The 13,198-nt window shown below is 37.1% G+C and overlaps 1 protein-coding gene across 1 annotated transcript in view; it reads right to left on the bottom strand.

Annotated features, from left to right (window-relative positions):
* The window catches only part of Kpna1 (karyopherin subunit alpha 1), a 52,571-nt gene that overhangs the window by 20,455 nt on the left and 18,918 nt on the right, over positions 1 to 13,198 (bottom strand). Inside the window, exons 3-5 of the mRNA XM_051191411.1 lie at positions 10,928 to 11,035; positions 4,801 to 4,900; positions 1,405 to 1,499 (exon numbers count right to left, since the gene is read on the bottom strand). Coding sequence (XP_051047368.1) covers positions 1,405 to 1,499; positions 4,801 to 4,900; positions 10,928 to 11,035 — 303 coding nt within the window. The remainder of the gene's footprint in view (positions 1 to 1,404; positions 1,500 to 4,800; positions 4,901 to 10,927; positions 11,036 to 13,198) is intronic.

Below are 13,198 nucleotides of genomic sequence, written 5' to 3'. Positions count from 1 at the left end.
TGTAAGCACCTAATAAAAATTGCCCATCTAAGAGTATAACTGGTATCACTCAACTATGTCTTTCCCAGAGACTGAAGAGCAACATTTTTATAATTTATAATTAAAAAAAAAAAAAGTCATCTTCCCTACCTCCCTTTTCCTGCAACCATTTCAAATGATAAACTGCAGTAAGTCTCCTCTTTTGGTCCCTATGGTTCTCTTGGCAGGTTGCTTAGGGGCCCAGGCTGTTCTCTGCAGTGTTGGATCATCTGGATTTTTTTTTTTTTTTTTTTTTCTTCTTCTTCTGAGAAAAATCTCTCTTCCCTTGCTCCCAGGGTAAACATGATTTTTCAACTGTCTGGTGATTCTGGACTTAGATGGAGACCAGAATTATAATAATCCAGGAGGCAGCAAGCAAAACAGAATCTTAATTCAAATAAACACAGGGACTGGCAAAGGTCAAACTGGAGAAGAAAACTGATGGGACAGAGAAGTACTCTACCTTTGCTGGATTTCTTCCTTCTCCTCTGGAAGAAATTCATCACCGCAATAAAGATGTAAAATAAAGAGAAAGATGGAGCAGGAGGAGAGAAATACCATGACATAGCATTAAGACTCACAAGTCACCTGCAATGACCTAGTCAATAAGGAGCCAGGGACAAAACTGACATTTATGAAATGTTTCAGTCAAGAGTGACAAAAGTGGTGGGAATTACTTTACTATTTGGCAAGTATTTCTCCCTTCGTGTGATCTATTGAAATTTAACCAACTCTTGTAACTGCAAGTTATGTCTAAAGGTCTAAGTCCTTCAGATTACATACAATACTTAGGTGAGAATTTAGATTATTGGTATTTGTCAATAATACAGATATTAAGGACTCTGCTACAGATCAATCAAATTAGTAGCAAAAGTTTGACTTTACCTAGGAAAAGAAGTAGTATTTTTTATAATTCCAGATATTCAAAGTTTGACAATCCTAAGGTGGTAAACTCCCTGTATAGTCCCTTTAGTAGAAAATCAAACATAAAGCAAAAAGGTCTCAAGGCAAAGTTTACTTGTGTGCTTTCAGTGTATGAGAGGGTTAGTAAGACCAGGTCTGATTACTGAGTTTCTAGGCCAGTCCAGGTTATATACACACCATCTTGAGAAGCCAACAAGTAGTCTAACATCCTACCCACAAAGAACGTCACATAGCTTGAATAGGTTCCTGGTTATGACAATTCCTACCGCTAAAATTCAAGACAGACATAAATTCTAGCAAGTATTGATTAGGACCTACATCTTAACAAACCTATATGGTTTACAAGGTAGTTATCACCAATACCATTATGAACAAACAATCCTTCACATAGATCAAGTAACTCTTAGAAAAAAAAAGTTTGCAAAAACAAAGTTCTAAGGCAAGAAATGAAAATATCCGCACCTGCAGTGTACAATTTTCTTTTCGTTTGAGGAACTCCACAAACCTGGCCACTACTCCCGGTGTGTTGATGACTTCATCAATAGGAGGATTAGGTTCTGTTTTCCCCATAAAATAAAATAAAAGATTTCAATATAATGACTTTAGAGATCAAAATTAGTTACCATATCCCTCTCATCATTCATTTTTCAGCCTTCGTATTAAAAATACATCCCCTCCCAAAAAAAAGGTTAATGTTGAATTTGGTCAGTAGTGTGGCTTGAAAGGTATCACAAAAAATATAAGCTTTAATATTGAAAATGAAGGAAGAGCAGAATTCTTTGTTGTTGCAGTACAAGCAAAATCTTTCATGTGTATAACATCCTCAACGCTGAACCTTGCGTGCTAAGCAAGTAAGCATTATCACTAAACTATACTACCAGGTCTCAAGAATTCTTAAAAATTAACCTTTGCTACAGTGGTTCTCAACCTTCCTAATACTATAACCCTTTAATGAAGTTCTTCATGTTGTGATGACCCACAACCATAAAATTATTTCATCGCTACTTTATAACTGTGGTTTGCTGTTATGAATCATAATGTAAATATGTGAAATGCAAAATATCTGATATGTGACCCCTGTGATCAACCCCCAAATGGGACAAGACCCACTGGTGGAGAACCTATATTCTACTATTTTAGGAAATTCAGAAAGCAGGGAAATCCAAAACCAGCTGCTACTACTATTCTGATAAACTTTCCCCTGCTCCTTTTTCAGTACAAGAGGTTTCAATCTGTGTTTTCATTATGCCTAGAGAACCTGAATGACAGGATTTTCAATGCACTGATAGGATTTCACATCAGCACTAACAAGAAAGTGCCAGCAAGAATTCATTAACACTTACTTGCCAAATTAATCTCACTTTGATTTATAAGAATGAATTTAAATTGTCATTTAATAAACACTGGGTGAACAGAATGGAAATATCAGATAATCAGGTCAATAATTCCTGTAGAGATCTTTTTCTTTTAAATGTATGTAGTATTGCCAGAAAAAATATAGTTAGAAACAGTACTACCTAGGGAGATCCTTGGCAAAGTCAACAAAGAAGCTTACTATAAAAGGTAAGTGTTGTGGTCCACACCAATAATCCCAGCACTCCAGAGGCTGAGACAGATGTGGAGGTCAGATTATCCTCATGGCGAGTTACAGGACAGACTGTGTGCTACACTAAGGCCCTATGTTTTTGTTCTGACTAAAGATTAAACTAGTTTAATGTTGATTTGGAAAGAAGGCATTCTAATCACTTGTCCTTTGCCTGGTTCAACAGTTTTATTAATCACTCAAACATAACAAATTTGGAAACAATAAAGATAAACTAGTTAATAGTCTGAATTACAGAAACATTGTATAAAATAATAATATACCAAAAATGACAATAACCAAAAGAATAAAACAAAAGCAACCTTTGGTTGTTTTGTTTCTGTCAGCACAGAGGCTAAACCCCAGGCTTTATGTATCACAGGCAAGCAGTCTACCATTAGGTCACATTTCTAAACCACAAAAATTGATTGATTTTGCTTATATTTTAAGATATGGTTTCACTATGTTGCCTAGGCTAGCCTTAAATTCTCAGATTCCTGCCTCCACCTTCTAAAGTGGCAAACAATTAAGCACACAGCTTAACAATTATATATTTTAGTACATATATTAAATTTATTTATTTGTTTGCCTTGCTGGGTGTAGACCTATGTGGCATGGCACGTGTGAAGGTAAGAGAATAATCTATGGGTATGGGAGTTGGTTCACACCACTTGCACTACAGAGATCAAACTCAGAGAGCCCAGTGCCTTTAGCATCAGAGTCATCTTTATTTCTTAAAGAGCTTTATTTTTTAAAATCCATGAGTTCACTGTCTGATTGGTTTCTATCTACTTGACATAATTATCTGGTAAGAGATCTCAGTTGAAACCCTGGCTACATCTTGATTGTTAATCGATGTAGAAGAGCTCAGTCCACACTATATGCAGCAGCATTCTCTAGGAAGGTGGTCCTGAACAGTGTGAGAAATCAAGGGAACATAATAAGCCTGCCTGTTAGTCAGCATTCAGGCACCCCACAGATCCTACTACACTTTTTCCACGAAGTGTGTTCTTTGATATAGAATATCTACGAAGGATTGTGGGCTATGGTGACTTATTCCCTCTAAATCTCGCACATTTGAACACTGGCCCCCAGCTGATAACATTCATGCCATGTGCTCTCAGCTTCCTCTTTATGAACTCAGACGTAAACTCTCAGCTGCTGCTACCATGCCTCCACCATCATGAACTCTAACCAACTGGAACTGTAAATCCCAGAGAAGCTCTTCCTTTATAAAGGAAGTTTTATCGCAGCAATAAGAAAGTAACTAAGTAAAATAAGTCCTTTTCCCCTACGCTGCTTTTGCCCAAAACAACAACAACAACAAATTATATATATATATTTATATAAATACATTCAAAACTACAGTTCAGGAAGAAAAGAGTTTTCTTGCTGGAAATTCAGGTATATAACTATGCCATGGGCAACACTGTTCTTTTAAACTGACATTGAAATGGAATAGTCTTCTCAAGACAAGGAAATAAGTCTCTCATCATCAAGTACTGTAATAACACATCTGCAGGACTATGTTCTGGTTATTACATTTTTAAGAAGGAAGCCTATGGCAAACTAGAATACACATAGAAAAGTAGTGCTTATAAAATGCCCTTTGGGGGGAAAACCATGCTAAAAAGTGACATGCCACAGAATTTTACCAAACTGTCATACCTTATGTATATGTTATGGGGGAAATATTTTAATGCGTTTATCTCAAGATAGTAATATTTTTAAAAACTAATGTATTAAATAATGATAATTTACTACTGTATGGTTTATTTACTATTTACTACCAACATTTTAATATACCTCAGAATGATTTTTACATGCCCAGAATAACAAATACTATATGCCAATTCATACTAATTACACAAAAAGAGGAATTACCCTATTCCACAATAAATCTCTACTTGACTTTCAGTGGTAAGTGCTAACATTAAAATCAGTAATTAATGTTCAAGTAATTCTTACTAAAGAGTAGAGCTTCTCAATTTCAGTCAGCATAAGCTATTGATTATTACTTACTATAAAGTCTTTTACATGACAGCCCCCAAATGAAATATTCCCTTCTGGCAAGATCCTATAAATAAGGAGATGAAATGCAGGGCTCAAAATTGTACACATCTGTATACCTCTTTATTTTTCTACTCATAAAACACACAACTTCAAAACAAATTACCTGTAGCTATAGAAAAAGGATTATGGACAAGGAATAATTTACACAGAGATGAAAAAGTAAAGTTAAAAGAAAAAGTAAAATTAACATATCCAAGACTTACCTTTTGAAAGTAGTTTCCTGAATTTCTGTGTTGCAGAAAGCTGCTGCTCTGGGCTATTTGAAAATATCATCTCAATCATGTCCGAGGTAATGACCCCACCCTGAATCAAAGATAAGCAAATATAATGCAGTATTACGTCAGTAGAAAGAAAACATACAATGCTATCAAATTAATCACCCATTTCCAAAAGTTAGTATGATGAAGCCAGGTGGGGGTGGCAGTGCACACCTTTAGTTCTCAGCACTCAGGAGGTAGAGGCAAGTAGATTTCTGTGAGTTCGTGGCCAGGCTGGTCTACAATGTGAGTTCCAGGACAACCAGGCTGTGCTGGCACACACCTTTAATCCCAGCACTTGGGAGGCAGAAGCAACTAGATCTCTTGAGTTTGAGGCCAGCCTGGTCTACAGAGTGAGTTCCATGGCAGCCAGGAATACACAAAGAAACTCTGTCTCAAAAATTAAAAAACAAAAAACAAAACCACAAGAAGCTCATGACAGTGAGAAAGCTATCCAAGTAGTAAATGCTGAAAGAGGCATATATTATCATTCTTCATCTAGCGCCTCACATGAACGGCTATTATTATCATCAAAACTAAATATTAGAAAAGGTAAAGGCTGGGCTAGAGAGTTGGTCTGGTGTTAAGAGCACTGGTTGCCCTTCCTGAGGATCTAAGTCCCTGCACCCACATGGCATCTCACAACCATTTATACAGCCAGTCCTGTGGGTTCACAAGCCCATTCTGGCCTCATACAATATATACAGGCAAAACACGCACATGCATAAAATAAAACAAAAATTTTAAGATCTTTTTTTATGACCTCTAAATCTAAACCAACTGTTCTGGATCTCTGTTACATCTAGTCACTTCTAGTCTATTCTTTCCTATTTTTGAGAACAGATATCCTGCATCTCAGGCTCGCCTCAAACTGACCTTGTGATCTTGCTCCCAATTTCTGTTCTCAGTACTAAACTTACAGGCATGGCCACCAGACCCAATTTATGTGAGTCTGGGGATTAAACTCAAAGCTTTATATATACTAGGCAAGCATTCTAACTGAGACATGCCATAGCCCCAGCATACCACATACCAAATTCATATTATTATTAGATATTTTCCTGGTTATTTGTTAACAACTGAACTTCCCAGTTTATTATAATCTCCTTAAAAGCAAATAACCTTGCCTTTTGTATTTATTTTTCAACAGATGTATAGAGACATAAAATTGTACATATTAATAAGGCAGCATTAAGTATTTCCAAACACAATCACTGATGGCTGACACATAGGAAAGGAGATCTTCAACTAACACTTAGTAAAGGAGTTGGTGGTGGTCTTGCAGAAGCCAGATTCTAACCACTGCTAAATTCAAAAATTGAGTACTTAAATCCCTATTATTTGTTTTAAAACTCTATTTCCTACAATGTTAGTGCTTTATTAGGACTTCCTTTTTCTTACTACAATCTATGCTTAGTATCAGCAATTAGCTTTCTCAAGATCATTCACCACAATGAAACAAAGTTTTTATTTTAAGAAAGATTACAGTCACCTGATGGGAGATGTCATTCTGTAAATATGTTTCTCTTACTGGTTAATGAATAAAGTACTGTTGGCAAATAGGAAGGCAAGATAGGTGGGACCAGGAGACAAGGAAGATTCTGGGAGATGTAGCAGAGAGGAGAGTCAAGACGTAGGGACTTGAGAGGAAGAGGTCCGGACCCTCTCTCCAGTAAGATAAGACCACCTGGAAACCCTTAGATTAATAGAAATTTGTTAATATGTAAAACAGAGCTAGTCAATAAGAACTGTTAGTAACTAGCCATGCTTTATAACTAATACAGTGAGTTATCTCTGTGTGTTATTTGGGGCTGACACACCTGTGGACCAGGCTGGCAGGAAAACTGCTCGTTACAGCACCAGGCAGTGGTGGTACATGCTTTTAATCCTAGCCCTTGGGAGGCAGAGGCAGGTGGATCTCTGAGTTAGAGGCCAGTTTAGTCTACAGAGAGAGTTCTAAGACAGGAAATCTGCACTGAGTTTTGGAAATACTATGTGGTTTATATTAAACCGATCACACTTGAAAAATTCACATTAGAAAGCCATTCATGGTAGCACATACCTGAAACCACAGCAAAGAAAGACTGAAGCAAGGAGGGAGAGAATTTAACAACAGCTATTACATAGTGAGATCCTGTCTGAATTCCTACAGAGGAATTTATGAAGCATCCTGCTTAAGATTAGAAAAGTAACTACTTTCAATGTAGCAACACTGATTCCTGAGTGTTTAAGGGACTGCTACAAATGTCTTCACATGGGCAAAGCTAGTTGGTAGTATTATATATGTAGCAAACAACTATCTTTTTCTTCCTTTTTATATCCTCTCTTATTGCTATACAGATTTATATCATGGCATTTAAATTACAGGACATCAACAAGAGGAGCAAACATTACCCAAAGTTGTTGCATCCTCTTCTAGGGAGAAGGTTAGTTATGTAGAAAAGTTACACCATTTTGGATGAAGGAACAATTTTGTTATCTTTATTTGAAGCTCAATATGTTGTTGTTATTGTTGTTTAAATGTATGTATGCCTGGCAATAAGTAGGTTCTGATAGCTAATTTCAGTGTCAACTAGGTTACCTAGACAAATACTAGTCTAAATGTTACTCTGAAAGTATTTTAGATGTGACTAACATTCAAATCAGGACAATGAGTAGAGCAGACTATAAGATTGCTCTTCATAATATGGGATAACCTTAATTAGCTAAAGACCTTTTACTGAGGTTTCCCAAAAGAGAAGGAATTCAGACACAGACGCAGATTGCAACATTGATGCTTCCCAAATTTCCAGCCTACTGACCTGTCCTCCAGACTACTTTGTTGCCAGTTCCCATCACAAAAGCCAATACCAGGATCTTCCTCTCCCTACTCCCTTCTCTTTTTGCCCCTCTCTCTGATTCTTTCTCTTAGAAACCTTGACTAATACATCTAGAACACTACATTCACAGGGCATGAAGAGGTGACTTAGCAGTTTTAGAGTACATACTGCTCTTGCAGAAGATTTAAGTTCTGTTCCTAGAACTCTTATTGGGCTATTCACAAGTACATGTAACTCCCACTCCAGGGGTATATGATCTTGCTTCCAGCCTCTTCAAGCACCTACACATACAAGTATGTACCCAGACAGAGACATTTATGTACATATTTAAAAGTAAATACCTCTTTAAAAAAAAAAAAACATTACTGGTTGGGCAGTGGTGGGACATGCCTTTAATCCCAGCACTCAGGAAGCAGCGGCAGGCAGATTTCTGAGTTTGAGACAGGCTGATCTACAGAGTGAGTTCCAGGAAAAAGAGGACTACATAGAAAAACAAGTCTCGAAAACACCACCAAAAAAAATACAAAAACCCAAACAACAACATTACTATATTCACTTAGTATCCCCTTAGTAATTGCAAAGCCCACCCCCTGCCCTTTCCCCCAAGACAGGGCTTCTCTGTGTAGCCCTGACTGTTCTGAAATTAGCTATGTAAATCAGACTGGCCTCAAACTCAGAGATCTGTCTGTCTCTTCCGCCCCAGTGATAGGATTAAAGGTGTGCACCACTACCTGGCTGAAAGACACACTTCGTAAAGGCCTGAGAAAAATTTACCACAAACCAATTAAAATGTTGGTCCTGTCCTCATCAATTCTAAAAGGAGTTATATATGTTCCGGAAACCACTTCCTCCTCTAATCTCTCTTGGTTTAGGCAAACTATAACATTTCCCACAAAAGTCTTGCCAACAGTCTCTTAATACATTCTCATCAAATTAATGTTTGAGACCACCATTCATGGAGCTAAGATAAAGCTCTCTGGCAGAGTTCTTACCCAATATACTCAAGTCCTTGGGTTAATCAACAGCATACAAAACAAACAAAAAACCCTATTTCATTTGTTTTCTAATGAAATCTTGGATGGGATAATTATTGTTACTATTCACTCAGAGCATTCTGAAATACTTCTTAGCTATAGCTACTTTACGATCTTTTATATAATAGGTTTATATCTCACCTATGTCTGTATACGCCTTCTGGTTTTTTTACCCATTTATAATTAATTTAACAATGATTGCCTATTATTAAAATAGTCCATTTTTCCAAATTGTGGTCTACATTAAGTACATTTAGTTTCAAAGTATGGATATGGCCTGAATTTATTTTGAGAAGTATATACAACTTTGGGTCCATTTCAAAAATTTCACTGGTTCCTAGTTGTAAGATAAAAATGCTTCATTATTGAGCCTGTGTCATCTATGATTTATTTTGTGATTCTCTTAGCTCAATTTTATAAAATAGAAGTAATTGGTCAGTGTGTCACCAGTTCATCTTGAGGACTAATCTCAAGCCAAGCTGCCTCATGAACACTTAAGCTCCTCCTCTCTGTTCTGAGTTCATCCACCTCAGAGGTAAGTGACTTCTCTAAGGCTTTTTTTTTTTTTTCCCCTTTTCTTTTCTTGGTGGGTGCCTCTGCTGGACTAAATGTGGTGCCAGCCCCCCCCCCAACACTCCCCATTCCTCCACCCCAGCAGTAAAAATGTATCTTAACACAGGCTCATTAGCCACCAATGTGTCACTCTGATGATGAAGCTCATGAAGGCAGAAGCTGTGCATGTGAGGTGGGGGTGAGGTAGAACAGGGAAGTACAAGGAAACATCTGTTTTTGTAACTGCTTTGCTGTGAATCTCAATGTTCTAAAAACTTCATTCCATTAAAAATTCCAAAAGGAATTACACTGTTAAATCTAAAAGGAACTTCATTTTATGTAAATTGGAAAGCTATATAGTGACGTAAAAAACATCACATGCCACCATTTGTATAGGGAAAAGGACAAACCTGTTTTCTTTCACACACAGAGATTCTCATAAAGAATAAATGAGAAGTGACTATTAGTGGTTACCAGGGAAGAAAATATTTGGTAAGTGAAATGACAGATACTTTAAAAAAAAAAAAAAAAAAAAAAAGCCATACATAGGGCTGGGTGTGGTGGCTGAGTGACAATGCTGTTGTCTACCCTGAAAACCCTGTGTTAAATACCCAGCACCACAAAGATTTAAGCATGTGATTTTATTAGAACATATTAATTGTTCAAAACAGGGGAATAGAGAGATGGCCCAGCCATTAAGAGAGCTTGCTATTATTGCAGAGGACCTGGGTTCAGTTTCCAGAACTCAGAATGTGGCTCACATATACCTTTAGTTCTAAGGAATTCATACCCTGTTCTGTCCTCACACAGGTATCAGGCATATACAAATTTACATACATGCAGCAAAATACTTATATACATAAAATAAAAAGAGACAGGTGGTGGTAGTGCACACATTTGATCCCAGCACTTGGGAGATGGAGGCAGACGGATCTCTGTGAGGCCAGTCTGATCTACAGAATGAATTCTAGGACAGCCAGGACGTAGAGAAACCCTGTCTCAAAACACCCAAAAAAGAAAATAAATAAATAAAAACAAATACATCTTTAAAACATACTAATTGCCTTCAATGAAATATTTTCGTAAATGCATTACATATTGTATATATTTTAAATTGTTTAATCAATTATACAAGAAATCTCAGCAGATTGGACCCATTTCAGTATAATTTCTGTATCTTGTATGTAACCCCCAAAAAAGTTACAACAAAATTATCTAATACTTCTGATACAGACTTTAATTTCCTAAATCATATATACATGTTGGCTTTTATCAGAACTCTGGGGGGGGGGAGCAACACATGTCACAGGTGGCGGCCAAAGGACAAAGTCAGTCCGCACCCTCGGCCACCTGAGTCAGAGACTGAACCAGACTTGGTGGGAATTGGCTTTACCCACTGAGCCATTTCACCTGCCCCACCCTTCACTTTTACACACACTGTACACATTCATGGAGTACAATGAGATGTTTCAGCATGTTTTCTTTTTAGTTTTGTTTTTGAAACAGGGTCTATGAGGCCAAGAAAAACCTCAAACTACCCTCAGTACTGGGATTATAGACAGATATCACCATGTCCAGTTGACTTAACCTGTCTATTAAGCTCAACAAAACCAACATCTTTTACCTTTATCATGACACCAAAGAGTTCTTTTTTATTATCATACTTACTGGGGCCATCTCCATGTTATTAATCTGGGCCTCATGAAAACCACCATCTGACATAACTTCTTCTTCTGTTTCTTCTTCTGCTGTAGCAACATTTCTTCGCTTGAATAACTGAAAAGTAAAAGAGTGTTAGTAATACAATTGACTTGAAAGATGTGAATTGTTTAATTAAGCCTATCACAGTGAATAATTAAAAAAAACCAACATATATCATTATACATTTCAGAGATGGGGAAAATGTTTAAAAAGGAAAGAAAATACACAATGAAGCTGTAGTAGCATTTGGAAACCAATACGGAAAAAAAAAAAGTTTCAATGTTCTAAGAAAACCTGAGTGCTTGAGAGACTGAGGCAGCATGACTGACACAAGTTCAAGGACAACCTGATCTACACAGTGAATACTAGGCCAGTCACTGCCATCTAACCAGACCCTTTCCTGGAATCTACTAAAGAAATGATTTTAACAAAAGGAAGTAAATGCTTCTAGAACAATGGTTCCCAACCCATGGATCTCCAACAGTTAACCCCTTCACAGAGGTGGCCAAAAACCATCAGAAAACACATATATTTACATTATGCCTCATAACAGTAGCAAAATTAGTTATGAAATGGCAAAAAAAATAATTTATGATTGGAGGTCACCACAACATGAGGAACTGTAGCAAAAGGTTACAGCATTAGGAAGGTTGAGAACCACTGGTCTAGAAAAACATGAGGTTAAGGACAAAGCCTGCCAAGCAGTGGTGGCACATGCCTTTAATCCCAGCACTTGGGAGGCAGAACTCTCTCTGTGAGTTTGAGATCAGCTTGGTCTACAGAACAAGTTCCAGAACAGCCAGGAATACACACAGAGAAACCCCATCTCAAAAAACAAAAACAAAAACAAAGGAAAAGAAAAAAGGAAAGAAATTCCCAATAAAGAAGTCTCAATACGATAAATAGGTACAAGCAAAGCCAACACACATGATAAGCTATATTAACTGACCCAAAAGGGCAAAAAATGCGGAGAGGAAGTCTTCCAAAGAAAAATACTAAAGCCAACAACAAATTAATTGAAAAATTTACAAAGCTAAATTTTTAAAACTCTAAAATTAAAAATTAACAAAGCATAGAGATGTATGTCTTTAATTCCAGTATTTAGTAGACAGAGGCTAGCCTGGTCTATATAGCAAGCTCAAAGACAGCCAAAGCTGCATGAGACCTAGCTATAATAAATAATATTAAATAACCTAGGTATAGAAGGGAATGAGTAAATGTTAGGAATTTAAAGAACGCTAAATAGGTTAAAAAAGGAAGGAAGGACGGAAGGAAGGAAGGAAGGAAGGAAGGACGGAAGGAAGGAAGGAAGGAAGGAAGGAAGGAAGGAAGGACGGAAGGCAGGCAGGCAGGCAGGCAGGAAGGAAGGAGCGAGCACAGGCTGCTCTTCCAGAAGACCTGGGTTCAATTCCAAGCACCTATGTAGTGATTCATAACCATCTCCAACTCTAGTTCCAGGGGATCTAACTGAACATCCTCTAGCCTCCACAGGTACCAGGCATGCACATGGCACACAGACATTCACAGAGAGAAAACAGGCATATAAAATGCAATAAATTATACATACATACATACATACATACATACATACATACATACATACATACATGGCTGGAGGGATGGCTCATAGAGAGTATCTTGCAGAGGACTGAAAGACCCAGGTTCATAACACCCACATGGCAGCTTACAGTTACAGAATAGAGCACCTTCTTTTGACCTTCATGGGTAGTGCATGCATACATATATACATGAATGCAAGACACTCAAACTAAAAACAAATCTAGAAAAAGAAGAAAAAAGAAAACTCCAGAAAAAAGCAAAGTATATAAAAGAAAATGAATGCAGCTACTCAATTCAGTGATGGATAATGAAGGTACACAGAAATACAACTATGCTACTAAGAATGAATGGAAGGAATGCTATAAGAACTGAACCTACTCCAATGGAACACCTACAGACATTGTAACTCACCCATATAAAGAAATTACTCAGAAATTTAACATCCATAAGAGCTGAAAGCATCTTATCTAGGAATGAAACCTGGAAACCTCTAATTTATTTTCAAGTATTTTAATACTTCCTCTACTATGTGCACCAGTCACTCATATCAAAGTAGGAACATGGAAAGAAAACATAACCACCCAAACAATCATCATCTATAGACTAACTCATACACAACAGGTTACCTGAACTCATCAGTCAAGCTAATTGATGGCAAACACTGACAATCCAGTTCAT

The sequence above is a fragment of the Phodopus roborovskii genome, unplaced genomic scaffold (assembly GCF_943737965.1).
Source record: "Phodopus roborovskii unplaced genomic scaffold, PHOROB, whole genome shotgun sequence".
Classification (NCBI taxonomy): Eukaryota; Metazoa; Chordata; class Mammalia; order Rodentia; family Cricetidae; genus Phodopus; species Phodopus roborovskii.
The sequence above is the reverse complement of the archived record's forward strand: the minus strand, read 5'-3'. Positions and strand labels throughout refer to the sequence as shown.